Raw genomic sequence first — 25,831 nt, 5'->3', positions numbered from 1 at the left:
CTAGAGACTGTGAGTGTTAGAAATTATCAAACTGACCTAACTTGAAACATTTTGTAACCGGGCAACACAAAAAATCCCAACGTTTATTAAACTGAGACTTCAGTGGGTTGCAAAGATCTCCGAGATCCTTAAAATTAGAATATTAAGTCAGGCTGGTGCAGTTTTACATTTAAAATGATTGATACATGTCCACGAACGTATCAAGACTCAATATGTTCGTACTTTCCATCAAAGAAATGTAATTCCCTAAAATATCTTTGATTTCAGTGATTTGTTTGAAATGCTTACAGAATAAGTCAGAGGTTCAGCCGGAAATTTGTAGATGCTCTGCCCTGAGCGTGTCTGCACCAGGCGGGAGGACACTGGAGAACAGATGGCAGCTTCAGTTAAAAACACGACTGAAGCAGGAGACTGATGGGAAGTGCTGGTAAATGTTGAATTCACTCTCTGCTGCCATAGTTGGTTTTGTTTTGTTTTCTTTACACAAATGACGTGTCCATCTTACATTGATGACGTATTAGGGGAAATTAATTGGTGCTCAAAATTTCCGTTTTATTTGTAGTACTCAGACTCATTTTATCCTGCTGTTACATTTCTACCTTACGTGACCGCTGTCCGCACTGAGGGCGTCCACACATGGCTATTTAATTATTCTCAGCGGAGACGGGGGCGGGAGCTGGGGGAGGGTGGGGGGTTCATGCCCTGACAACCTGCTTCCCAGAGGACACGATGGCCTTTAAAAGCGTCTAAAGAACAGATGGTAGCCACTGAGGTGCATTATGGGGGTTGTAGTTTTTGAAACTTGGTCCAAATCACAGCGTATTATTTCTTTATCCTGTTTTTTCAGCTTTGGTTGATTCGCAGGTGTAGATTTTGGGCGGTGGGGGTGTTGTCTCAGCATTTAGACGCATGAAGCACATGAATCTACAGCTCCTCTCCCCTGTGAACGACGCAGAGGAATTACCGAAGAGACAAAGACTTTTTTCATGCGTGGATAAAGACGCTTTCATGTCAATGCGGAAAATATGCAATAATTAATAAAATCAAGTGTCTGGCAATCACAGTTTCCTGGGAGATGGATCTACACCTATGGGTGCAAAGGTGCATTTCACTATAAAAAGCAAAAAGGGTGAAGCAGGATGAACAGATCCTGCGGAGCTGCTGTGGAGTCACTTTATTCAACACAAAATAAAAACGATGCTCTCCTTTGATTCACTCAGAAACATTCAGGAGGTCCAAACCCAGCATCAAAGAACTCTGATTTTTTTCCTTTCGATTTTTACACTTTGTGCTTCAAGGTAAATGTGGGACCAGTGAATTTTCCTCCTCCTTTGTGATGTTGTGAATGAGACCGTACTTTCTTAAAGTCAGAAGTAACTTTTCTCATAACCTTCCCCCCCCCAGAGTTTATTTCATGTCTTTAAACATGTGCTGTTATCTCAGCTCTACCTGGGGGATATTTCTAATTTCAGAAATTAGTTAGAAATTAGAAATTACTGCATATCAACTAATCTGCCCTGAAATCTGTTAAGATAAGATAAACCTTTACTAGTCCCACACGTGGGAAATTTGTTATTTTATGTTGTTAAATTTGTTGAAATCTTTTGAGTATTTGTTTTTCAGGTGGAAATCTATGTCCTCTTTGTAAAACAGTTATTAATTGTGTCTAAAAATGGCATTTGTTCAGTATATTTACTTGTTTCTTATAAAATAATTAAAATGAAAACGGAAAAAAACCCTCTCAGTTCTAATAACATCTCCCGGAGCTGGTGGGCCATCCGTGGGTCTCGGGCCCGGGGACACGAGGCCTGTAGGGCCTCTCTCCCTCGGTCATCCACAGAAACTCAGTCAGAGCAGCGGAGGGCGGGGCGGGGCCGGGCGGGCCGAGCAGCCGCTGACTGACACAAATTAATCACAAGGTGGAAAATCAGAACAAGAAGTGCGGGGCTCGGCGTGTGCGGGACAAACACCGTGGACAAAGTGCGCGGGGCCTGCGGACTCTGAGTCTGGACACCCTCTTCGCCCCGTGAACGAGGCGACAAAATAAAGTCACGTGATCCAAAATGGGCAGTCCTCTGACGGTGCTGAAAAAAGCCATTTTCTGGCGCTGCTGCAAATTCTGTCCAAGTCCCAAATAACTGAGCCGCCCTGCGCCGCGAGGACGCGGACCCTCGGAGGAGAGACCAGGTAGGACCGCGCGTCGCGGATCGCTTTTGTTTATCGCGCTCATCGCGGCTCAGTTTGCGGAGGCGCAACGCGAGGCGCACGGTGTCACATTCGAGTCTCCCTTGTTCGCCTCCTGGTACAGCAGCCCTGTCAGTGGATTTAAGATGGCTGCTTTGTGTACCAGTGTGCTTTTCTGCGGCTCGGTGCCCCCCTCCGAGCCGCCGCTTTCGCCCGCGGTGCTGGGTTGAGGTGCGGGCTCGGACGGCGGAGCTCCGCGGGGAGGGGAAACGCTCTTTGTTGGGCTGGAGGAGATGAGCTGGTGCACGAGATGAGGCCACACAGGGGCGATCGAATAGCCCGCTGCCTGCCGTGTGCCCCTCACAGTCTGCGCTGAGCTGCTCGGCTCCTGCTCCCGGCTCGTCCCTGAACCCAGCACCGGGATTTGTGGGCTTTCGTCGGCTCCGTTTGTTGTGGTTTCGCGAGCCGCTGACGCGGTGCAGACAATGTGTGAGGAGATCCGGGCACAATGTGGGGGATGACCTGCAGTCTCCAGCAGTAAGCGCTCATAAAAACCCCCTCACGTTCTCTGCTTCTTCTGCAGATCAGCCCAGATGGATAAAATGCAGCCTAACCGGATCAAAATCACAGATCTGAACCCACACCTCACATGCCCTCTGTGCGCCGGCTACCTGATTGATGCTACGACCATCGTAGAGTGCCTGCACTCCTGTAAGTTCCTCACATGAATGCACCACCTTACATGCATGCACACCGTTTCCATCAGACCTCTGCTCATGATGATGTTGAAGGGAGGTGAACAGGCATGATGTTGAGTCACACACTCCACCTCAATTAGGCCTGTAGGAGGTCCACTTCAGGGACCACACTTGCACAGCAGCACATGACTGCATCTTCTGGGTTGTGTTGAAACTGCTTGTGCTGGATGTTCATGTTAAACGTGGGCAAAGTTTCAACTGACGGTCAAGGAATCCCTGTGAGCCAAAACGCCAGGCTTCACACTGACAGACCTTTCTAATCTTGGATCTGTGTGATGTCACAGAGAGGGGATATCCCTAATATGGGTTTCAGGAACCCATCAGAGCTAATCTACGGAGAGCCATCAACTCCTTATTAATGCTGCTGTTCTGAAAATTGCTGCAGGTAGCCTCAATGAATAAGAGCAAATGGAGCTAAATGGCTAAAATAGGTTCTTACACCTGCTTCGAGAACACTGGTGGGAAGCCGGTTTCATTCAGAGAGCCGTACTTACTTAAATGATACAAAGGACTACGCAGAGCTGAAGCACTGTGCGCCACATTTGCTAAACTCCACCACTTTGGTAGACATAAGGAGTCCCACAACTTTCTGACAGGTTGGTCGCTCTGTGACCGTCTCGAGTACCACGACATAAAATAATCCACTGAAAAGCTGAATCAGTGTTTCCTTTTTATTTATATTCACCATCTGAGTAATAGACTAGGCCTGGTTTAGGTTTTCTTTCCGTATGTTTGAGGCCGGTTTGAGACAGAGGGCTGGCCTCCTCTGGGACTTATTTTGCTTTTGTAAAGCCATCATTTTCTTTGTTTTTGTAAACGTGGTATCAGTTGTGTAAATGAATTTCAATGACTGCCCCTTTTCATTTAATTTTGCCTTTAAAAACACTCTCGTCATACTAGATATTCAGTCCAGGCTCATGTTCTCTGGATGCTGTTTGTTTATAAGCAATAATTAAATCAGACATTAAAAAAAGTAATTAAGAGGTTTCCGTGTGTGGATAAGAAGGAGCTGCTTGTGGTGGTTGATGGAGACGCTATCAGGAGGCTGCTGCTCGCTTCGTGCCTGAAATCAAAATGGCAGATGCCATAAAGCTGCTCATGGTGCTGTGATGTCACTAAAATTTACAGAAAGGTATTTTACTGCAATCAAAACCCATAAAAGAAACTCTTGATCATTGTCCTTATTTCTATTGTCACAGACACGAGAACCAGCGTTAAAACAAAAACCAAAGAAAAGCCGACTGCAAGCGCAAGCGCACGGTTCCCACCCACCTGTGCAAGAGTAGCCAATCAAAAGAAAGATGGCTGGAAGGCAAACCGGCTTGTTTCAGACAGAGGAAGAACTGAGGGGATGCATGAAGGCTCAGAATAGGTAGATAGGGATTATTATGAATTGTGGTTCATGCAAAGCTGCTGTAGTAGAGTCAAAGAGTTAAACTATGAAGCAGAAATGTCTCGTTTCATTGTATGGCATCAAAAGCAGTCAAGAACCTGTGTTGACTCCTTATCACTGAGTAAATGAATAAAGAGAACGCCATCGGCACCAGGGAAGCGTGTCCTGGTATAGAGCGTCAGCCTGTTGCTATGCAGAAAACAGCACAAGCATAAAAACAATAATCATCATAAATTATTGTTATTTATTTACCCAGTCCTTTAGTCTCATCAGGAAGTGTCCCAAATCCTGGAAGTGACCCAGGAATGTCAGCTTAGCAGCTTTAATAAGACCTCTCTTGAATTCTCCAGATAGTAAGGAAAGGTGCTTCAATGCGTCCTTTGTTACCTCCTTTAGCAGAGGACACACCGGACCATCCTTTATGAAAGGGGAGGTGTTCACAGTTCATAGATGAGGCACCATCCAACAAACAGTCGGCGTGACTGACAGGTGCTGCAGAGCATCTATAAGTTTATACGTTTGTTTCCCAGCTCCTGGCTTTATCAACTGGTGCTAATCTTGGTTGAGGTGTTGCCTCACATGAAGTACATGTCTTTATATGAGCTCTGTCAAACTAGTTTGGAAGTTTTATTAAAGATGTCAAAGTGTGTTTAAGGTTCTGGATAATTAAGCTTGAATGCCTGTTGTCGTATTGCAGCCTTTCTAATTATCATGAAATCTTTTCTTTTTGTCTTTTGGCTCGCTGGAGGAAGTGATGGATGGAGTGATTTAGACAAAGATGAGGAAAAGAAAGATTACTCTGAAATGTGTTTTATTTTATAGGTTTTATGTTCTGTTTTTTTATAATGAAGAGATATTTTTCACTGGTGGCTCTGCTTTAGATGACCTGCATGAGGCAGCGTGGTGAGAAAACAGGGGGTAGTGTGATGTGTGTTTTGTAGCAGCAGACATCCTCCATCAGGCTGGTTAGCAGTCCGGTGTGAGCGCAGATGGATTCTCTGAGCATCCAGCTTCTGTGCCTGAGTCCTTCGCACTTCTGCTTGACCTCGTCACACTGAGGTCACGGAAACAGAGGCTGGACTGCATCAACGCAGGGAATTTTCCTTTGTTAATGAATTTTAGGGCAAAGTCTGCAAACATTTAAGCATATTTTCAAAATCAGATGTCCTGTTGAACGTGCACATTACATTTTAAAGTAAATTGAATTCATATTATGCTTCCAGATGGCTGTCGAGTGGCGAGATCTTTTATTTACTTTATCGCGCACATACACCTGTGGAGATGTTGGGTTAATTTTGGGTGCTGTGGACACCAAACACACACAAACACACAGCTCTATGTAAGTGCTTTTTCACTCGAGCACTCACTGAATTTGGTTCAGGATCTTCCCAAAGGACACTTCTGTGTGCAGACTGAAGGAGTCGGGGATTGAACCACAGACCCATGGGGCCTGTTCAATCTCCTGAGCCTTAGCTGTTAAAGAGGCCTCTAATGACACAAAAAACCCTTTAAAATAGACAAACGCATAAAAGAAGTGACATTACTAAAACTGTATGCTTTGCACAGAGTCTTCATCCTGAGGGTAAAGGAGGAGAGTGTTCTGGTCTTTCTGCTGCTCGTCCTCTAACAGCTTGTTCTCTCTCCACATGTAGTTTGTAAAACATGCATCGTTGCCTTCCTCGAGACAAATAAGTTCTGTCCTCGATGTGACGTCCAGGTCCACAAGACGTGTCCACAGCTCAGCATCAGGTAATCCAGTCTGCTTCATGTCAGTTTTTTTTCCTAACCTCTCCAAATTCATGATGTTTCATATCTGACACGAATGTTTTTCTTTTCTGTTTTTCATTCCAGAGCAGACAAAACTCTGCAAGACATCGTTTATAAGCTCGTTCCGGGGTTATTCAAAGGTAATGACCACAGTTTTGGGAGGCAGCGAAGGCTTAGTCATATCTTTGTCATAGATTTCAGTTTCACGATGCGCGTGGCTTTCCCGCAGATGAGATGAAACGGAGGCGGGACTTCTACGCAGAGAATCGTGTGCTGGAACCGGGGGAAGTGGTGGAGACGTTCAACATAGCAGAGGATGAAATTATCAGTCTGTCCATACAGTTCTACGAGAGGAACAAGTGAGTCAGTCATTTCCTCCTTATTTTTATTTTACTCGAGAATAAGAGCGAGAACCGTTAATCTGTGGTCTGTCGCACTAAAAGCTACTGCTGAGAGAACAGCGAGTTCGCCTGCGTGTGTCCTCTGTTATATTTGCTCTTATTTAGCTATTTATGTGCATGTATAGATGGAGAAGATTTACTTCATCCTCAAATTTTGTCAATTATTTTTGTTACAGCAGCCAGAAGTGGAAAAACAACTTGGCTCAATAAAAACGTAGATTTAAAATAAAAAAATCTATCTATAGATATCTAGATAGAGAGATAGATACAGATATATATCACTTATTAAATATTATAATTCATGTATAATGGGCAGCTTAGTAAGTAAAATCTTCCTTTAATGAGATAAATGAGAAAAGCCTGTGAGTGGTGCAGAGGGCGTCTCAGGTCATTTGTCATCTATGGGTATGCACAGACATTTGGATGAGCTCTGTTCAGCTGAATCCAAACAGTGTGCTGATTCAAACTGAAATCATTCACCAATGAAGGAGGAAAATTCCCCCAGCAGCTCATATGGACTCAGTCAGACAGCTGCGAGTTCAATATTCAGGCCACACAAGCAGCCAGACCAGACTTCCACCGCTCTTCCTTCACAAACTGGACATTCCCTCCACATTCCTGCTTACTGCTCAAATTAATATCTGTTTGCCCAGAAGTCCCAAAACCAGGTACGGTCAGATCAGTGCAGGCTCAGCTACGTTTCACTGCAACCGAGTGGTTCTTTTTGTCCAAACACCGCATGTTCTCCACGATGACAGCTGGATGAAATGGTTTATATTTCCTCATCTAAGATTTCCATTTAGCTTTAGCTCTGAAATCCTGTGCCCTGCTCTGCAGCTCCTCCAGGGTTGCAGGCCTCGCTCCCATCAGCGCAGTCAGCTGAAGACTCTCCATTGCTGAGAGCGTTAAAAAGAAGGAAAACCACACGTAGGCATGCAGAACCTGATTTGACAAGACTTTTAAAACAACAAGTAGTCATTTCACCTCTACATAAAACACAATCTACCACAAAATATGACTTTATCTGTGAATAACGTTGTTAAAATCAGAAATAAAATGAGTTGAGTGAACAGCACAATGCAAACAGTTATGTAGAAGTCCATAAAATACTTTAAAATACTATAAATACTAATACAGTATTTATATGAATCCCACAGCTGTTAGTTAATATTAAAATAACAATATTATCAGAACAGTTTTTTTCTTCTCGCTTCAATGTGTTTGTAACTGGAAGCTTTTGATCATGAAGCGAACAGAAGCAGCTTCCAGCCGGGTCCCAGATTTGTCCAGGCACAATTTATCTGCAGCTCTACGTGGAGTTTTGTTTTTGTTCCACCAGCTGCAGTCTGATTCCTGCGAAAAACTCGTAAATATCATTAAAATGTAAAGAAATTTAATTATTGTTTAACTGCTTTTTAATTTCCCCCTGCAGAAATAATGAGAGGCAGCATTCAGAGATGGAAGGAGACAAGGTAAAGCAAAGATGTTTAAAAGCGGCAGCTGAAGTTAGCCGGTGTAATTATGGTTTTCTGGTCCTCATCCTGGATTAATGCATCCCTCTCTGCTCTTCTCTTTGTTCTCAGTCCAACGGTAAACGCTTCCTGCAGTGCCCGGCAGCCATGTCCGTCATGCACTTAGCGAAGTTCCTCCGCAGCAAGATGGATATACCCAACAACTATCGGGTAATTGGACACACCGCAGCCCCGCACAGTAACGTTTGCAGTATCGATTCTGCAGACAACTTCAAGGCTGAGGTGCAAAAATATAAACGCTTTGTTGTTCCACAGTAGCTGCTACAACGGCGAGGTCATATTGGGTTGCATTTGTGGGCTATAAAAGAGTTCTGGCAATCATCGCGCTGATATGTGAGCTTTCGGTGCAACGTGATAACGAGCAGACGCTTACCTGAAGTGACACTGCTCCGAAAACTGCAAAATTATTAATGCTGCTTTCATTTTTTTATGGAAGCAGTAGATCAAATGAAGTCAAAGGAAACCCACAAGCGAATTACAACCCAGCTTCACACAATTCACCTTTTTTTCGGGGTGGTCTACATGTATGTAGATCCCTTAGCTCAGATTAGCACAGTATATCTGGCTATTCAGAGCCCTGCTTTATAGGTGTGGAGGAGTTGTTCCTCACTCGTGTGGGTTTAGTATTCCAGGTATGTGCCACTTGATAATAAAGTCAGGCGGCTTGAAAGACATTTTTAAAAACACATTTTCTCCACAAAAAGCTGCTTTGATTTCTGCTTGAAGAGGAAGATGAGCCAGGCTGAAGGATTTCACACACAAGTCAAATATGTGCAACTTAATCCTATTTGTATGAAACGGTACGTGATTAAAACTGTAGAGCGACGTGGAAAAAACAAAGCTGCGCCTCAACCTCTTTGTTTTCAGAAACACGGGTGAAGTAAACCGTCAGGAGCATAAACTGGCCTAGACACAGATTCACGTAAAGCTTGGAGTCTGTTTAAATCCAGAATTATCTTATTTGTACGCAGGGAAACAAACCTTTCGCCGTGGTCGTTTATGTCGGTACAAACTTCAAACAGCTCGCCTGGCAGAGGACGTTTTCCCCCGCTAACGTGTTAAATGGGTTTCATGGTGTGTTACAGGTGGAGGTGCTGTATGGGGACGAACCCTTAAAGGACTACTACACACTAATGGATATCGCTTACTTCTACGAGTGGAGACGAGTGAGTGAAACCTTTCATGTCTTTGACTTTGAAACAAACATCAGCAGCTTGATTTGAAATGAGGAGAGTACAAAATGTATTTATTTTTTTTATTTTTTTAAGGGTCTGTTTGGATTCAATCAATATATATATATTTAAAAAATGCATTTAGGCTTGTAGACATGGTCGAGACAGTCTGCTGAAATACAACTCGAGTATCAGGATTAGGGCTGCCACGATTAGTCGACTAGTAACGATTACGTCGACTATTAAAATCGTCGATGACTAATTTAATAGTCGACACGTCGTTTGAAGCTTTGTAAGATCCCAAAAGACGCAGGAATAAGTAGCAGGATTTAAGAGTGTAATAACGGACTGAAACAGAAGATGGCAGCACTGCATGTACAAGGATGCCAGCTGCCGTTAAACCCCGAAGAAGAAGAAGTAAGTAAGTAAAAGTAAAGTAAAACTTTATTTATATAGCACCTTTCAAGATAAAAATCACAAAGTGCTTCACAGAAGCTAAAACCTAAAAATAAAAATCAACTAAAAGCAAGTTTAAAAAGATGGGTTTTTAGCTGTTTTTTAAAAGCGACCACTGAGTCCACAGATCTCAGGCTCAAAGGGAGAGAGTTCCACAATCTGGGGGCCACAGTTCCAAAAGCTTTGTCGCCTTTTGTTTTCAGCCTCGTGTGCTGGACAGCAAGCAAGCCCTGGTCACATGACCTCAGGGACCTGCTGGGAATGTATGGATGCAAAAGTTCACTTATATACGTTGGTGCTTGTCCATGCAGGGCCCTGAAAGTCAAGGTCAAAACCTTAAACTGGATCCTGAATTTAACGGGGAGCCAGTGCAGCTGAATCAGCAGGGGTGTGACATGGGAAAACTTGGAGGACTTGGTCAGAAGCTTTGCAGCAGCATTCTGAACAACTTGCAGACGATCCAAAGAGGCTTTACATAAACAAGTAAACAAAGAATTACAGTAGTCCAGACGAGATGAAACAAATGCATGAATGACAATTTCTAATTCGGAGCGCGATACAATGGGACTCAGCTTAGCAATGTTTCTCAAATGATAAAAACAGGAGCGAACCAAAGAAGCTGTGTCCCAGAATTCATAGCGCGGTCCAGCTAAGTTGTCAACAATGGCGGCAGCTGGTTAGTTTTAATATTATTCTTATTATTCTTTCTGGGTCACAAAATAAACGTTTGACATATTTTCAGGCGAGAATGTAGCTGTGTAAACCTCAAATATCTGCTCAGTTTATCAAGACACCACATATTTTCAAAAGCGCTCCGACGTTTTCAGAGACGTCTGTTACCCACCGCTAGCTCGATAGCTAGCCGGGGGCAAGGCTCACTAGAGCCGTGAGAACACCGGACTCCCGGCAAACAGTTTTCAAACCCACCGCCGTCTTTCGCTACTCAGGTTAAACATGATATATAAGTCACTTAGATAACTTAAAAGTGTTGTTGTTTGCCTTTTTTTTAAGTATTTTATTGGTTCCTGATTAAATCGGTTTGGCTGAGATTAAAGTTATAGTTTTTACACAGCTGAATAAACGTCAAGCTGATTAAACTCCATCGAAACAATCTGCAAATGTCATTAAAATTTAATAAACTCTCATCTTGTCTTTATTTTTAGTTAGCACATACCTTAAAAACTTAAAGCTGTAAGCTAATGATAGTTATATAAGAGCAGATGCTGCTGGTGCAATAAGCTGTATGTTTTACATCCAATGGATGCATGATCTGATTAGTCGACTAATCGCAAAAATAATCGGTGACTAGTCGACTATCAAAATAATCGTTTGTGGCAGCCCTAATCAGGATAAGGAGGAAAGGTGATTTAAGTGACTTTGGATGTGTTGTGGTTGTTGGTGCCGGGCGGGTTGGTCTGAGTAGAAACGGCTGATCTTCTAGAATTTCCCCTCCCAGCAATCTCCAGGGTTTACAAAGAATGGTCTGAAAAACAGAAACTGCCAGCAGTCGTCTGACCTGTGGCTTTAACAGGGTGTTTTTGCCCAGAGGAGAATAAGCAGAATTGGGGGAAAAAAAGATTTCCCAGAGGTAACCGAAGCCGCTGTATCCGCTGTCCTCACTTCAAAGTCACCAGACTTGTTTTGTTAATCTGGGACTTTTTGATTTGAACAAATCCTCACTCACTACTTTCGCTAACTACTTTTACTCCCCTGTCCCGTAAGTTAAAGTTCTTGAATCCAAAGGTGTCTGGTGATTTGAGGAGAGGACTATACCAGCTTCATTTCCCCGACTGTAAGGGAAAAATTGTAGAAATGTTTTAAATGTAGTTTCAATTGTATGCATTAATCTTACAATTTAAACAAGTCTGCATCTCCCAACAAAGGGCTGTGCCGACGGCCGTCTGCTGTCTGTAATAACCGACTCTACCAAAGAGTACCTCGCATAATCCCATTTCAAAAAAAATCCAAGTAAATCCTTTGAGAAATTAAAAAAACAAGGCAGACTAAAGTCTGATGTGATGGATTACTGTCCTGAATAAACTTCAAGTCCTTACAGGCTGAACTGGTATAAACTGTAAAGCAAAACCAGGAACTGCTGGGAAGGAAACAGACGCTCCTAAAAGAACAAGCTAAAACAGGATGACTGTGTGGCCACGATGACTGTGCTTCATCAGGCCGACGTTGTTAAAACGGCTTGGGTCGAGTGGTTTGGAGAGAAAGTTAGAGAGGCAAGGCTGAGGTGGTTTGGACACGTCCAGAGGAGGGCTGGACAAAGGATGCTGAAGATGGAGCTTCCTTGAGCAGGGAAAGAGTAAGAGCACAAAGATTCATGGATGGAGGGCATGCAGAGGGGAGGCCCGGGATCAGGTGAGATGGAGGGAGATGATCTGCTGTAGTGACGCCCGAGGCAAAGCTTTTCCCAGCGACAGCAACAGTTTACTACTTTAATCAGATGCAGTGAAATCTGACTGAGCTGTTTTCAAACATATATCGCAGCCCTCCATGCTTCAAGCGACTGTGTCAGACTCGCTCACATCAAATGCTTAAGCCACCAGTTTCCCAGGTGGGGTCACAAAGCGAGCAGACACCCTCACCCCCTCGTTCCCAGTAGAGGGGAAGATCTGATGTCCAAATCTCTCTTTCAGGGTTTATTTTCCCGCACATTAAACGTTTTGGTCTTCTACCAAAGAAATGATCACTTGATGACCTCATCGAGCACAGCAACGGCATCCAGATTAAAAATTGCAACATCGCAAAAGAGGGACTTCAATTAGAGATTTGTTCTATTATGTCTTTACTAACTGTGAAACCTGCATCTCAGTTAGCATGGTTTATCCTGCTTTTCACTGCAACTAGGACCATCGTTTACAAAGTGAACTTTATGATGATTTTTAAGACAGTAAAGTCTTCAGCAAAGTGTTTCCAGAGGGAGCAAACATCTTTTTGCAACTACAGATATCACCCCCTGCTGGTCGTTAGAAAGAATGACAATCTGAGGCGTTTTTAGATATTGACGTCACTTTCTTTGAATCCAGAAGCTGTGTACATCTTTTATATACAGTCTGTAATTGTAGGCTGGAATATACAACAGTCATTTATCTGTGTTGACTGTCTTTGTGAGCAGCTGGGTGAAGCATTGCTTTGAATTTATCTTTGAAATGATCAGATCAGTCAGCCCTCTGCTGATGGAGGTAGTAAAAGATGCACTAGTTTTTTTGGGTTAGTATTTTGAGGATTTCAGCTTTTATTTCAGCTGCTGCGTCATTGATCCTGTCCTAAACAAAAGTGGTGCCCAGATTAGCAGAGTAGCTGTTGGGTTCCTAGCTATCAGAGGACAAATACCCTTTTGTTGGTTTAGTGTTTATTGTACGTGTGGGATTAGTTTAAAAATGGACTCTGTGTTTTTAAGGGATTTCTTAAGGTCCTGTACACTCCTGTAAACACATTTTCGCTCTGTCTCTCTGCGTCCGTGCAGACTGGACCCATCCCTCTGCAGTATCTGGTCAAACCCACCCGGAAACGCCGGAGGCCGTCCCAGTCTGCTGCTCAGGGCCACTCCGACGGCGTCAACACCAGCCCAACGTCGGAGAGCGACTCTCAGAGCGACAAAGTCCACAGTCCCGCTGCCGCTCAGCCGGCCCGAGCCTCCTCTCAATCCAGCCCGGCGTCCCACAACCTCTCTCCCGCCATCCAAAGCTCCAACGGTACCACTGTGACCAACAACGCTCAGCGACACGCCCTCTCCTCCAAACAGGCCGCTCGGAAGGTGACTGTCAACGGCACGAGCTCCGGGGCCAGCAAAGAGGAGGCGAGGGGGGGCGACAAAAGCAGCCTGCCTCCCACGACCTAACGCGCGCGCACACGGCGGCGAGGAGGACACTGTTTGAATTGCTTCCTTGTTTCTTTGTGCAGAGCAAAGACAGCTCGGGCCTTCGTCCTTCTGGAAATGCGGGAGGCAGATTTGTGTTATCTTCCAGCAGGACAGACTGAAACGTGCAGCCAAATAGACACTTGTATGTATGTGCGTGTGCGTGCGTGTTTATGTGTGTTAGACTAGAACAGTGCACACATACAAACTGTACAGTATGTATCAAATGTGAGCATGTGTGCGTACATATGTATAAACTTATCTTTTATACAAGATATTGTAATCGTTTTGTATTGTACACGCAGTGGGTCTGTTTCATTTCCATAAGCATCGATTTGGCCTCCGTGAAACTTGAGACAAAATGCTGAAAGGCATTGCAGTGCGGCTCACTGCTGAAGCTGGATGTAAAGACGAGGAAGAGAAACTCTTGCTTTAAACAGTCAGACGTGTCAATAACTGCTGTATAAGTGTCCAGTATAAGCAACAGCTCATCAGGTAACACATGCTCATTAAATTGTTGATGCACTTTGTTACGGTCACTTCACACAAACCGACAAGTATTTTCCCGACAGGAGAAGCATTAATATTTACAGAAGCACTACCAAGCTGTTTGTCAGCGTTCTTTCCTTCATGGCAGTCGAAGAACTCAAAAGGGATTTTTGAATATTTGGCCATGTATGTTGTAGTTCCATGCATTCCAAGCATTCCTTTGATTTTTTTTTTTTCTTCTTTCCGTTCAACAATGATGCTTTGTTTTTGTTTTTTTCCAATTACAAAAAAGCAGCCATATGTGCATGTTTTAGGTCAATAAAATGTTTACTTACTAGGTTTTTCTGACCCGAGTGTCCTGTTTATGCTCCCAACAAATGTTTGCTTGACATCCATCCCGCCGACTCGTTCTCATCGTCCTCCTGAGAAGAATCAGACCGCCTTCCTTCATTTTATCGTGGTGTGAATTAAATGTTTGGCACAGCTGCATTATAAACAACTACAGCTGTATTTTATAATCTGAGATGTAACAGTGCTCATTAATTTTTTTTTTTTTTTCAAAATATTTAGGGCGACTTCTAATTAAATTCACAACATGGTGCAAAGTGGCAGGACAGTTTTTTGTTTGTTTTGTTTGCTGTATTTAATCATTGCTTTGAATGCAGGTCCTTTCTGTGTCTGAGTGGGTACTCTGGCTTCCTCCCACAGTCCAGAGACGAGCAGTTCGTGGGGTTAGGCCAGGGGTGGGCAACTCCAGGCCTCGAGGGCCGGTGTTCCTGCAGGTTTTAGATGTGTCCTTGAACCAACACAGCTGATTTAAATGGCTAAATTACCTCCTCAACATGTCCTGAAGTTCTCCAGAGGCCTGGTAATGAACTAATCATGTGATTCAGATGTGATGACCCAAGGTGAGATCTAAAACCTGCAGGACACCGGCCCTCGAGGCCTGGAATTGCCCACCCCTGGGTTAGGCTCACTGGTGATTATAAATTGCCCGCAGGTGTGAATGTGAGTGTGATGTCTCGTTGTGTTAACCCTGAGGTTAACAGGAGAAGATGAATGGATGGATGGATGACAGCTGTGGAAATGAAAGCAACACTCGATCATCTCAGTATAACACAAGGTCAGTTACACTTTAGGAACGACAGTCTGTCCAGTAGGAAGGATCAACTTTTGTGAGTCTTTGTCACTATTGGTAGCAGGAGACAATGTCTGAGCATGCTCCTGGATGGACAGTGCTATTTGGTAGCATCAGATGCATAACATCTGAGAAGTACTCAGTTAAATTCAGGACTGGGGACCTGATCCCATTCTCCTGGAGTCTGATCAGAAACGTGTATGAGCAGCTTGCTGTAGGTCACTTTGTAAAGCTCTGGTAGTGCTCCTCGTGAGCAGATACCAGTCCTGCTACTGGGTTGAAGCTCTTCTACATCGCTCCTCGCATCTGTTTACTGGTATCTCCTTCATTGTCTTGAAACTGTGCTGGAGACATCAAACCCCATGATGGCTCGTTTAGATGTGCTATCATGGAGCAGCTGGAAAACCTGTGCAACCCGAATTGAGTGCAGGTACTGTCTCATGCTACAAGTAGTCAGAAGGACCCCAGCAAAATGCAAAACCAGAGAAAAATTAGGAGGGATGACCAGATGGCAGTGATCTGTGAGCCTTAAGTGGCTCATCTTGTTCTTGCCTCTTCAGTGGAATGTGTTCTAACTGGAGAAACTGATATCCTGAAGGGGCAGGACATGGGGCCAGAGCTGCTTTAGCAAAAGTCCTGTTAAACAGATTTCCCAGCTAGAGCCATGAGAATGACATTTGTATTATTATTTAAAACCTTAACAAAGACATCAGCTCAGAGTACAGACTGCCCTGTTTATTTTTACTTTACATACACCATTCAAAAGTTCAGTGGAAAGAAGAGAGTGACTTGTCTCTGTGGAGTGAGCAGTGTGGGCTAATGACTGTCACAGCCTGCCACCAACTCTAATTTCATCTCATGGACATAAAACTGGAGCTTCAAAATCAAGGCCAGCATAGCACTGCATCCCAACTTCTTCATGGAGCGCCTGCCGGGTTGTTTCCGCAGGAATCTTCGATTCGCTAAATACCCCCAGTATAAACTGCTCGCTGTTTTACCGTAAAGTCATCCTAATGTGACTGCAACAGTGTCTTTGTCATGAAAGTCGAACTGATGAAAACACTGATGGGAAACGCACCCCCCTCCACCCTCAGGACTCTGCTGGTTCATGTAGCGGAGCAGACGCAATGAAGTGCTCCTTGTGCGTGCCGTCGCAGTAGGGCGGGTTGCTTGTGTGTTTGCATCCACACAACCAAACCGAGGCGTCTTTCTCTGGGACAAAGCGTAGCGGGGAGAGGCCCTGGGCTCGGGTTTTGTGGCTTCCATCACAGAAAGGCTGAAAGAAATCAAAAATTAAACGCTCATTTAAACAAGAAACAATGTGTAATGTGTAAAACTGTTTTAAATTTTTATATGCTACAGAAAAAAGCTTTCAGCGTTATAAATGGATCGGATTGTTTTGGAATTATGAAACCAATAGATCTGAAAATAATCTGAAACTTTACTCTTTAAAATGTTATAATTTATTTTTTCTTAATTTATTAAACAAAAAACAAAGCAACATTTATGTTTACGATGCTGAGATAATGACTGAATAAAACACCCGTGAAGCTGCCATAGGCTCCAGCGTGAACCCTGAATTTGACCAACAAAAGAAAGCGAATGATTGTGTAGGGCAGGGGTGTCCAACTCCAGTCCGTGAGAGCTTCTGTCTTGTAGCTTTTAGATGCATCCCTACTCCAACAAAGCTGGATCAAATTATTGGATTACCTCTTCAGCATGCTATCACGTTTGGCAACAGCCTGGTAACAAGCCATTCATTTGATTCAGGTGTGTCGCAACAAGGATGCATCTAAAAGCGGCAGGACCTGGAGTTGGGCACCCCTGGTGTAGGGATTCACCTGCTTCCTGCTGTGCCCACAGGTGCACCACGAGTAACGCTTCCCACCAACCAGCTCCACCTTGAAAGGCTTCTTAGCTGGGATGACTGGTTCAGGAGGACGTGTGGACAGCTTGACCTGAGGAAGAGGCAAACTTCTTTTAAAATACATTAAGCCAGTTTATTAGGAATACCATCCAATGTGGTGGGGGCTTGATTTTCACTGTCTCTGTGTTAGTTTGTTTCCTCCTCATCAGCCTTGGCTTCAGCTATCCTTCCTGGGTACACTTATGCATTCACACATATAAAATCTCCACTTACATAAACAAGCAAGCTCTCATACTGATATTACTGAAGTTCATAGAAGGCTACAGGCCTTGAGGGTACATACAATACTGCTCAAAATTCATATTAAACCTACAGTTCCCCACGTGATTTCTATGTTAGTGTAAGAATGCCTGTAGACTAATTAAAATCTAACCAATGAGGCCTCTAACCTCCATTAAAGCAGCTGGAGGAGCTGCGATGTCAAACATCTGTTTTCTATTTCCAGTTTGGGGAAAATAAAAATACAAACTTGGCTCTGCGTGAGTTGGTTAGCTTAAATGTGGTACAGTTTCTCCAGTGCATTACTTTTTAATGTGTGTGAAAACAAATGGCCCGTTAACAGTGCAGCAGCAGTCTGCATCACATTTAGAGAGGCTAACATGTGCAGCGGTTACCTTGGAGACTGCCGTAGCGGCTAACCAAGGGTGCCTGAAGGTGAAACTGATCCATTTGGGCTCTAATTTGGTCACCACCGTGTTCATGTTTCCTCTGACAGCTGAAGGAAGATCAGCTTCTGACACCAGCTGACCAGCAACAATTTAAGAATCACGCGACAAACGTTGGAGACAAGTACCGCAAGCAAGGAGAGTCAAACGGAGACAGAAAAGCAAAACATAAACTCGGAGACGCAAGACAGCTAACTGAAGCTGCTAGCGTCCTCAACAGTCACGTGTTAATAGCTCAACCAATCACCGGGCACATGTCGGAGAAAGGCAGACTGAATGGAACTGATTTGGACATATGGAGGACCAAAATTGAAGTATAATGTATAGATTTATACATTATTTTACCAATATTTATAAGTCACAAGCTTTGAAAATATGAGCTATGCTGTAAGTATGTAACAAAATTTTAAAAACAGCAGAGAATAGGATGTATTTTTTACTCTCTTGAATGAAATCCTTCTGTGATTCAATGAAACACACAGAAAAAGATGAAATACGACAATAACACGTACAAACAACTAAATTTCTTTAGGGACAGAAGAAAGAAGCTAACACAATCAATAATATCAATTTAACCTATATACAAAATAAAGACTAAAAAAATACATGCTACTATTAATAAATTGCGTCCCATTTTTTTTTACTATTTTTTTTCTTTTCTTTTTTAAGTACACGTCAAAAGCAAACTAGACAATGTAAAATTAAACTAATAATAATACCAATAATTATAAAATAATCCCAAATTTTATTTGAAAATGTCAGATAAATAGTTTGCAAAATATAGTTCAGCAGATCATGTAGAGAAACTTTACACGAAATACACAATTGTGTCAAAACCTGGAGCGGAAGAGCAACTAATCTGTTTCTAAACGAAACTTTTTAAAACTATTCCTACAGAGATGCAGCTTCAGATTCCAGAAGATAGTTTATTGAAATACAGTTTCAAAAGCCTCTCCACAGGTTAACCCTTAACAAACGACTTGAACAAAGGTGCCATACACAGAAAGGCCTTCAGGGGGCGCAGGTGCTCTCCGTCTCCAACTATACTCAGGGCTTTATGTAGAAACTCTTGGGACAATATCAGCACACACACACACATCTTAGACAAATACTGATCATTTGCTCTCGAAACAACCTGTGTTGTGAGACAAATGTGTAAATTTCTAAAGTATATGAAGCGTCTATGTGACCAAAAATAATGTTTTAGTACGAAATGTGTGATATTCCCATGTTTAATGTTTACTATGAGATAACTTTCCTTTGGCTGAACTGGTCTAATACACTGATTAACTGAAGATTATTGAGTAAATCATAATAATGGTACTCTTCAAAAATAATATTTCAAATAAAACGATTATACTTTCCACACAAAACACTTCAGAGTGCAGGTCAAAGTGGATATGCTAAAAAATATTTAACAAAGCTTTAGATAGAATAAACAAGGCTGACTGATTATTTTCTTATTTTGAGGATTAGCTCAAAGCCAAAGCAGATAAATAGAATATAGCTGCCTTTTTCAAAATTATTTCATAGTGTCAGATTTCATGTGAAACTAAACAAGCAAAATATCATATTTACCAAGTTTATTGAATTTGACCTCAAATAACAACACAGAAATTATATTTAACATACAATGCTGTTTCTATCTGACAAAAGCAGGGGCGGACCAAGAAAAATATTCTTAGGGTGGCATGGAAATCTAATGGGGTGGCAAAATCAAAACTTTTAAAAAAAAAACAAAACCAAAATAAACAACACATATGCAGATTCAAATGCAGTAAGTATACACGTTTCATATAAATATAGTCTTAATTATTTTCTGTAGCCCACATGATTAAACATTTCAGTTACTTAAAACGTGATTTTATGTACTGTATAACCTTTATAATAAATATATTTATAAATATATTGCTGCACCACATTTACACACACAAGTTTAACTTAAGTTTCACTGTTTTTTGTTAGACAAATCAAATTGTTACATGGTTAAATTTTTAAAATTGTTTGCGCTATGGTGCTAATGGTGGTGGTGGTGGGGACACTATGCAATGTATTCAGTTTTAGAATAGCCAGGCTCAAAGTGTTAATGCTATCTTATCTGTTAATAAACAACACTGTCATATGCAAAACTAGGGTGGCACTATGGGTGGCAAGAGATCATTTTAGGGTGGCACAAGCCACCCCATGCCACCCTTTTTGATCCACCCCTGGACAAAAGCAGTAATCTGACTGTGACTCAGTACCACACTGGATAAACTGAATACAGCACTGATGAAATTAGCTATTGTGATTGGTCCGTTCAATGAGTAATTCAGTGGAGTTAAAGATCTTCACACAAGAAAAAAAGTCTCCATAAAAAGAAGAAAAACATTTGTAATTTTTATTTGGACAGCACCAAAAGCAGATTTACAAAAACACATAGTGCACATGGTTTAACCTTCTCCTGCCTACCCGTTACGTTTTATCATGTGCATACAAGAATACATTTTAAAGCCAACACACTAGACTTTCAAAGGTTACCAAAACTTTAGTAGAAACTCCTCTAAGGGGCCGACTCAGGAGGTCTGGAGTCACGCAGGAGGTGTTGGAAATGCTGCCTCAGGTGATGTCATTGTGACATTAACACAAAGTTTTCCCACAAAGCATTTTAATGGAATATATACTTGTCTGAAAGGTTAACATACAAAAGCAGTTTATAACAACAAAAACTCCATCTGATTTACCCAAAACAAACAAAGCAGCATTACATGATTTTAATATAAAAAAAATATGATTTTTTTAACATGATAAAACTATTGGATAACATGATTATGATGCATCATTTCCTGTAAAAAGACATCATTTAAAGATGCCTTTCAGATACTTCACTACATCCTGGTAGATGACTTTGAGGTGCGAGCCATCGCAGTATGGAGCGTTTTTGGTTTGCTTGCAGGCGCACAGCAGGACTGTCCTGTCTTTCTCGGGGGTGAAGCGAAAAGGAGAGATACTCGGAGCTTTTTTCGTGTGAGTGCCGTCGCAGAAAGGCTGAAGAAGAGGGAAAAAAAGCGGGTTGAAGACACAAACTTGAAACTTACTTTTATTAGCCTAAAAATGACAGGATGCATGTGCTGCAGACGTATGGCAGTAAGCAATCACTGTGGATGAACCCGGCTATAAGCTGCTAATAAGACAGACTGAAAGGTCTCCTGCTGTCGCTCCTCAGCTGACACATTAGGACTTTGAAACTGTGGACTGAAATTGGTTGTTGCTGGTGAGCAGTCTTCATCACCAGTGATGATCCCTGATACAGAACTGAGGTCAGTTTTAAGTAAAAGTTGACATTTTTGCTCTCTGTGAGGTTAGAGGTCACATGGTCCTCCACTGAGGGGTCCAGAGGTGCCCGAGAGACGGGCCAAATTCAACCCAGATAAATCGAAGTGATCACATCTGTGCATGGTTAGGTTTTTCATGCCGTTTAAACATCAGTCAGGTGTTTATCATAAAGGAAAGGATCACGTGTAAACCAGAGGGTCTTTTCTTTCTTTTCCTGGACACACTGAAATGAAAGCACAAAGCCCAGACACCGACGATGGATTAGAGTTAATCCAGTTTCCTTTATGTTACTGGGACCTCATCAAGCACCAGTTGGTCTCAACCAGCACGGTGCTTCTTAAAGCGTGGCTTTCAGACGGGTGGGAACGTAAACAGGAGTAAATGAGGCGAAACTTTACGTGATTGATGAGCTGCATTAGCTTTTACCCCAGATGACCCTCCAGCCCCAAGTGTCTCTGAAACCTGAGCCTCACCTGCTTCTTGCTGTGGCCACAAGCGCACCAGGCGTAGTGTTTTCCAGCAGACAGCTTCACCCTGTAGGGAAGCCGGGCGGCAGGGACTGCCTGGGTCGACTCCAGACAGCACTGAACCTGGGGCACAAAGTGAGACACAAACTTAACTTATCGTCCACACTAATGGATACCACAACATCCTGCAGTGACACATCCTGTGTGGTCTAAGCCAAAACACAACTCCAGGCTCTCAGAGGGCTGTTTGAATAACAATCAGAGTGATGGAGTGCTGCCTCACATGACCCGAGGCATTCGCAATCACACAAACTCCTTCAGGTTTACTTTGAGAACACAAATTAAAAACGTATGTTAAACTTGTTTTGCTTACATCACAACATTACACTGTAATCGCTGTGATGTCACTGTTTTGGTTCCACTGGATAAAAAAACTCAAACAAATGAATAATAATGTAAAAACTTTGAATAAGTGGGTCTACATTTTTACACTCAAGCTTAACTCCACAAAGAAAAAGAGGAAGTGGGACTGGGAAGTCAGATTAGTGCTTTCTGATTATAGTTTAAGTTTTTTAACCTCTGGAGCTGAAAAATGAAGCCAACCCAGACTGTCACAAACTGCAGTTCCTCTGAAGTCCTCTAAAAGATGGACAGTCACCATGGCATCGCCTGTTTTGAAGTCTCCAGCGGAGCGGTTGCTTTCAGACGGTAAAGGTCACCAGAAATGACTAAATGTGATGGTAAATGGCCTGTATTTATATAGCGCTTTACTAGTCCCTAAGGACCCCAAAGCGCTTTACATATCCAGTCATCCACCCATTCACACACACATTCACACACACATTCACACACTGGTGATGGCAGCTACATTGTAGCCACAGCCACCCTGGGGCGCACTGACAGAGGCGAGGCTGCCGGACACTGGCGCCACCAGGCCCTCTGACCACCACCAGTAGGCAACGGGTGAAGTGTCTTGCCCAAGGACACAACGACCGAGACTGTCCAAGCCGGGGCTCGAACCGGCAACCTTCCGATTGCAAGGCAAACTCCAAACTCTTGAGCCACGATCGCCCAGCGTGATGTCATCAGCATGACCTGAAACTAACCTCTGAGTCGATAAACTCAATATGAGAGAGCTTATTAAGGTCATAGAGCAAAGAGTCGCTCTCAGATAACCAGGGTCTCCCCCTGGCTTTTTGGAAAGCTGAGTTCATCTTTAGTGTCACACGCAGGCCTGATTACAGCCAGACCAGCTGAATCCAGAAATCACTTAAACAGAACCAGAAGTGAAGCAGGAGAAAAGCTCTCATAGAGCAACACATCATGCCACGATCTACAGAAACAGAAGAAACAAAGCCATTGACATGTATCAGTGTGGAAAGGGTTACAAAGCCATTTCTGACAGAGTCCAGTGAATCACAGACTCATCCAGGAGGTCACAGGAGAAACCAGAACAACATCTGTGGAACCGACTTGCCTCAGTGAAGTTTGGTATTCAACAACAAGAAAGAGACTGGGTGAAAAGGAGGGCTCCACAGAGAAAACCACTGCTGACCGAAAAAAAACATCTCGACCACCCACAAGAGTCTTGGGAAAAAAAAATTGTGCGGACTGACGAGATAAAAGCAGAACTTTTTGGAAGGTTTGGGTCCTGTGACATCTGGGATAAATAGCATTTCATTAGAAATGGTAAATGGCCTGTATTTGTATAGCGCTTTACTAGTCCCTAAGGACCCCAAAGCGCTTTACAGAACCAGTCATCCACCCATTCACACACTGGTGATGGCAGCTACATTGTAGCCACAGCCACCCTGGGGCGCACTGACAGAAACCTGACGGACACTGGCGCCACCACCAGTAGGCAACGGGTGAAGTGTCTTGCCCAAGGACACAACGACCGAGACTGTCCAAGCCGGGGCTCGAACCGGCAACCTTCCGATTACAAGGCGAACTCGAGCCACAATTGCCCCATTAGAAGAACATCAAACCAACAGTCAAACACGGTGGTGGAAGTGTGAAGGTCTGGGGATGCTCTGCTGTTCCAGGACGACTCGCTGTGGCTGCTGGAAGCATGAATTCTGCTCTCTACCAGGAAATCCTGAAGGAGAATGAATGAAGCAGGACAACCATCCAAAAACCACACCAGCAGGTCCACCTCTGGGTGGTCTAGTCAAAGTCTGGCCATATATCTGATTAAGGTTATCCTAAATCATCTCATGCTGGAAACCCCCAAAAGTGTCTGAATTAAATCAATTCAGCAAAGATTGGTGGGCCAATTTAGGGGGCGGTTACTCCTTTACACAGGGCAGGTGAGTTTGGAAGAAATCCTCATTTAATAAGTGCATTTTGTTTTTACTCTCGTTATCTTTGACTAATATTAAAATGTGTTTGATCTGAAACTTTAAGACGTCGAGAAGGGAACGACTGCTCCGCATCCATCCTGATATTTTATAACTCCAGTGCGTGCACGTGAGGGGGACCAAGCCCTCACGTGCTGTACCTGCAGGTTGACTCTCACAGAGCATCGGGGCTAAAGGTGACTGAAGGAGGGCGCGTCAGGTTGTTTGTTTGCACAGAAAAAAAAAAAGAAAGAAATCGGGAAATGTCGGCAGTCTGCTCCGTGGATGTCCCACCGTGACTCAGCATTCTTTAAATACGGCCGCAGCAGCAACGAGAGCAACACGAACAGCTGATAACACAATAATTAACACGAACACTCGGCAGGCAGACTCACTGTGGGAGAATAAGCAGCCAGGAGGAGCTGAGGTCGTCGGAAGGTCTGCGCACCTCCTCTGCGCATGGCGACTACAAACCGGGCTGTGTTCATGCTGCTGCGGGCCGCTTGTACTCCAGCTCCTGATGCTCCTTTAGAGGAAATCCGCGCACAGCTGGTTCACAAAACTTGAACCGACTTCAGTAAAAGTTACAATATGGCTGACAATGCAAGCTGATTGGGCTGTAAAAGCCTCCCCGCGATGAGGACACGCCCCCTGTCTCACCGCTCCTCCTCCTCAACTTCCTCCCACGCGCTGCATCCATCGTTATATCGCTCATAGCTGCAATAAATAATAATGTACACACCAGTCGTTAATGAATGACTGACTGCTTCATTACTCAGATATCAACCCTGAATGCGTGGAAGTCCACTAGCGCATTTTTTTAAAAGAACACACATGAATGACTTAAACTAGTGAAGAAATCACATATGTGAAGATGACATCAAAAGCTTTTTATTTCCAAGTGAAAACGAGATTCCACATTAATGAGAGTAAATTTGTTTTTTGTTCTTTTAAAATATATACATTTCAGGGATTTTTTTTCTGCACTTAAATAATTTTCATTAAAAACGTGTTTTTAATGTGGGGGACATCAGTCATATAACCATAATTTATATTTTCGTTTATCTATGGGCAGAAAAAATAGAAAAAGTAAGCACGTAAGTAGTAAGCTAACACAGACTTGGATCAGTCATGTTTAGTGACCCCCCACATCCTGATGGGCTTTCCTCAACTTAAAGCAAGAAAGTCAGTATTAGTAAATATTTTATTAACGTTCACAAACCATTATGTTACATGACCCTTATGAAGTCTAAAGCTTGCCTTATTAAACAGATATAAAAAAGGTTATTCAGTATGTCAAAATGACATAATAACTTTATATAATTGTTTTCACGGTCTGATAATAGCATCATGATGATGCAGTGCTTATGTTGGTGTGTATGTGCATGTTCTCCCTATAAATATGATACGTATTATGAGATTAATAAAGGATGAATCCTCACATAGACCCAATGAAAGGGGAAACATTTTCAGACTAAGAGTAATAAATAAATAAAATAAAAAAGTTTTAAAAGCCACGCAGAGGTCACCAGACTTACTTTCCAAACGTTGCCTGAGGTGAAAAAAAATTCAATATTTTTGAACAACGTAAACGTCATTAAATTGGAGCCTAAAATCACGTGGTGCTGATGAAACCACGCAAGGTTCGATTTCCGATCCCTTTTTATTTCTTGTTTGCTTTTCTGGTAAAACTTTACAGACTCGGTGTCCTTTCACAACGCCGACGATAAACAAACCTTCCCGTGAGGTCCGGTAGAGTCTCAGTGATGCTGGACATCACGACTGGTTCAGAAAGCAACAGCTTGGAGTCTTACTGGTTCAACAGATGACACCACATAAACCTGGGCCCTCATTTTACCACTGGTATTAATCAAATGGCCAACTGGGTGTAACCCCAAACTTCATACCAGGACTGCTGACCCCTTAAGAGTCAAACCCACATCCTTAGATCCTCATGCAG

At 43.0% G+C, this 25,831-nt stretch overlaps 3 protein-coding genes across 3 annotated transcripts; 1 reads left to right on the top strand and 2 right to left on the bottom strand.

Moving 5' to 3' along the window:
* Window positions 1-1,943: 1,943 nt before the first annotated feature.
* On the top strand, window positions 1,944-14,361 carry LOC113023593 (polycomb complex protein BMI-1). Its single transcript, XM_026169752.2, has 9 exons — window positions 1,944-2,187; window positions 2,768-2,895; window positions 5,988-6,084; window positions 6,187-6,242; window positions 6,332-6,461; window positions 7,936-7,975; window positions 8,087-8,185; window positions 9,121-9,201; window positions 13,139-14,361. Exons 2-9 carry the CDS (start codon window positions 2,778-2,780, stop codon window positions 13,511-13,513), a joined length of 996 nt encoding a protein of 331 aa, XP_026025537.2. The 5' UTR covers window positions 1,944-2,187; window positions 2,768-2,777; the 3' UTR covers window positions 13,514-14,361.
* Window positions 14,362-15,872: 1,511 nt separating this feature from the next.
* LOC113023590 (uncharacterized) lies at window positions 15,873-17,987 on the bottom strand. Its single transcript, XM_026169750.2, has 3 exons — window positions 17,700-17,987; window positions 17,000-17,116; window positions 15,873-16,434 (listed from the first exon to the last, which is right to left on the bottom strand). The coding sequence occupies exons 1-3, from the start codon at window positions 17,784-17,786 to the stop codon at window positions 16,249-16,251; spliced, it is 390 nt and encodes a 129-aa protein (XP_026025535.1). The 5' UTR covers window positions 17,787-17,987; the 3' UTR covers window positions 15,873-16,248.
* Window positions 17,988-20,116: 2,129 nt separating this feature from the next.
* On the bottom strand, window positions 20,117-24,529 carry LOC113023589 (uncharacterized). Its single transcript, XM_026169749.2, has 3 exons — window positions 24,267-24,529; window positions 21,539-21,655; window positions 20,117-20,777 (listed from the first exon to the last, which is right to left on the bottom strand). Exons 1-3 carry the CDS (start codon window positions 24,357-24,359, stop codon window positions 20,589-20,591), a joined length of 399 nt encoding a protein of 132 aa, XP_026025534.1. The 5' UTR covers window positions 24,360-24,529; the 3' UTR covers window positions 20,117-20,588.
* Window positions 24,530-25,831: the final 1,302 nt, after the last annotated feature.

This window comes from Astatotilapia calliptera, chromosome 6 (genome assembly GCF_964374335.1).
Source record: "Astatotilapia calliptera chromosome 6, fAstCal68.1, whole genome shotgun sequence".
Lineage (NCBI taxonomy): Eukaryota > Metazoa > Chordata > Actinopteri > Cichliformes > Cichlidae > Astatotilapia > Astatotilapia calliptera.
This window is presented reverse-complemented; position numbering and strand designations above follow the sequence as displayed.

Bases quoted from the DNA above. Each gene is read 5' to 3' on its own strand.
- LOC113023593 (XM_026169752.2), top strand. From the start codon at position 2,778: ATGGATAAAATGCAGCCTAACCGGATCAAAATCACAGATCTGAACCCA. The intron at 6,462-7,935 runs GTGAGTCAGTCA...TTCCCCCTGCAG, and splicing joins CAGTTCTACGAGAGGAACAA to AAATAATGAGAGGCAGCATT. The intron at 7,976-8,086 runs GTAAAGCAAAGA...CTTTGTTCTCAG, and splicing joins CAGAGATGGAAGGAGACAAG to TCCAACGGTAAACGCTTCCT.
- LOC113023590 (XM_026169750.2), bottom strand. From the start codon at position 17,786: ATGAACACGGTGGTGACCAAATTAGAGCCCAAATGGATCAGTTTCACC. The intron at 17,117-17,699 runs GTAACCGCTGCA...CCTCTTCCTCAG, and splicing joins CCGCTACGGCAGTCTCCAAG to GTCAAGCTGTCCACACGTCC. The intron at 16,435-16,999 runs GTGAATCCCTAC...GATTTCTTTCAG, and splicing joins GTGGGCACAGCAGGAAGCAG to CCTTTCTGTGATGGAAGCCA.
- LOC113023589 (XM_026169749.2), bottom strand. From the start codon at position 24,359: ATGAACACAGCCCGGTTTGTAGTCGCCATGCGCAGAGGAGGTGCGCAG. The intron at 21,656-24,266 runs GTGAGTCTGCCT...TTTGTGCCCCAG, and splicing joins TGGCTGCTTATTCTCCCACA to GTTCAGTGCTGTCTGGAGTC. The intron at 20,778-21,538 runs GTGAGGCTCAGG...CCTCTTCTTCAG, and splicing joins GTGGCCACAGCAAGAAGCAG to CCTTTCTGCGACGGCACTCA.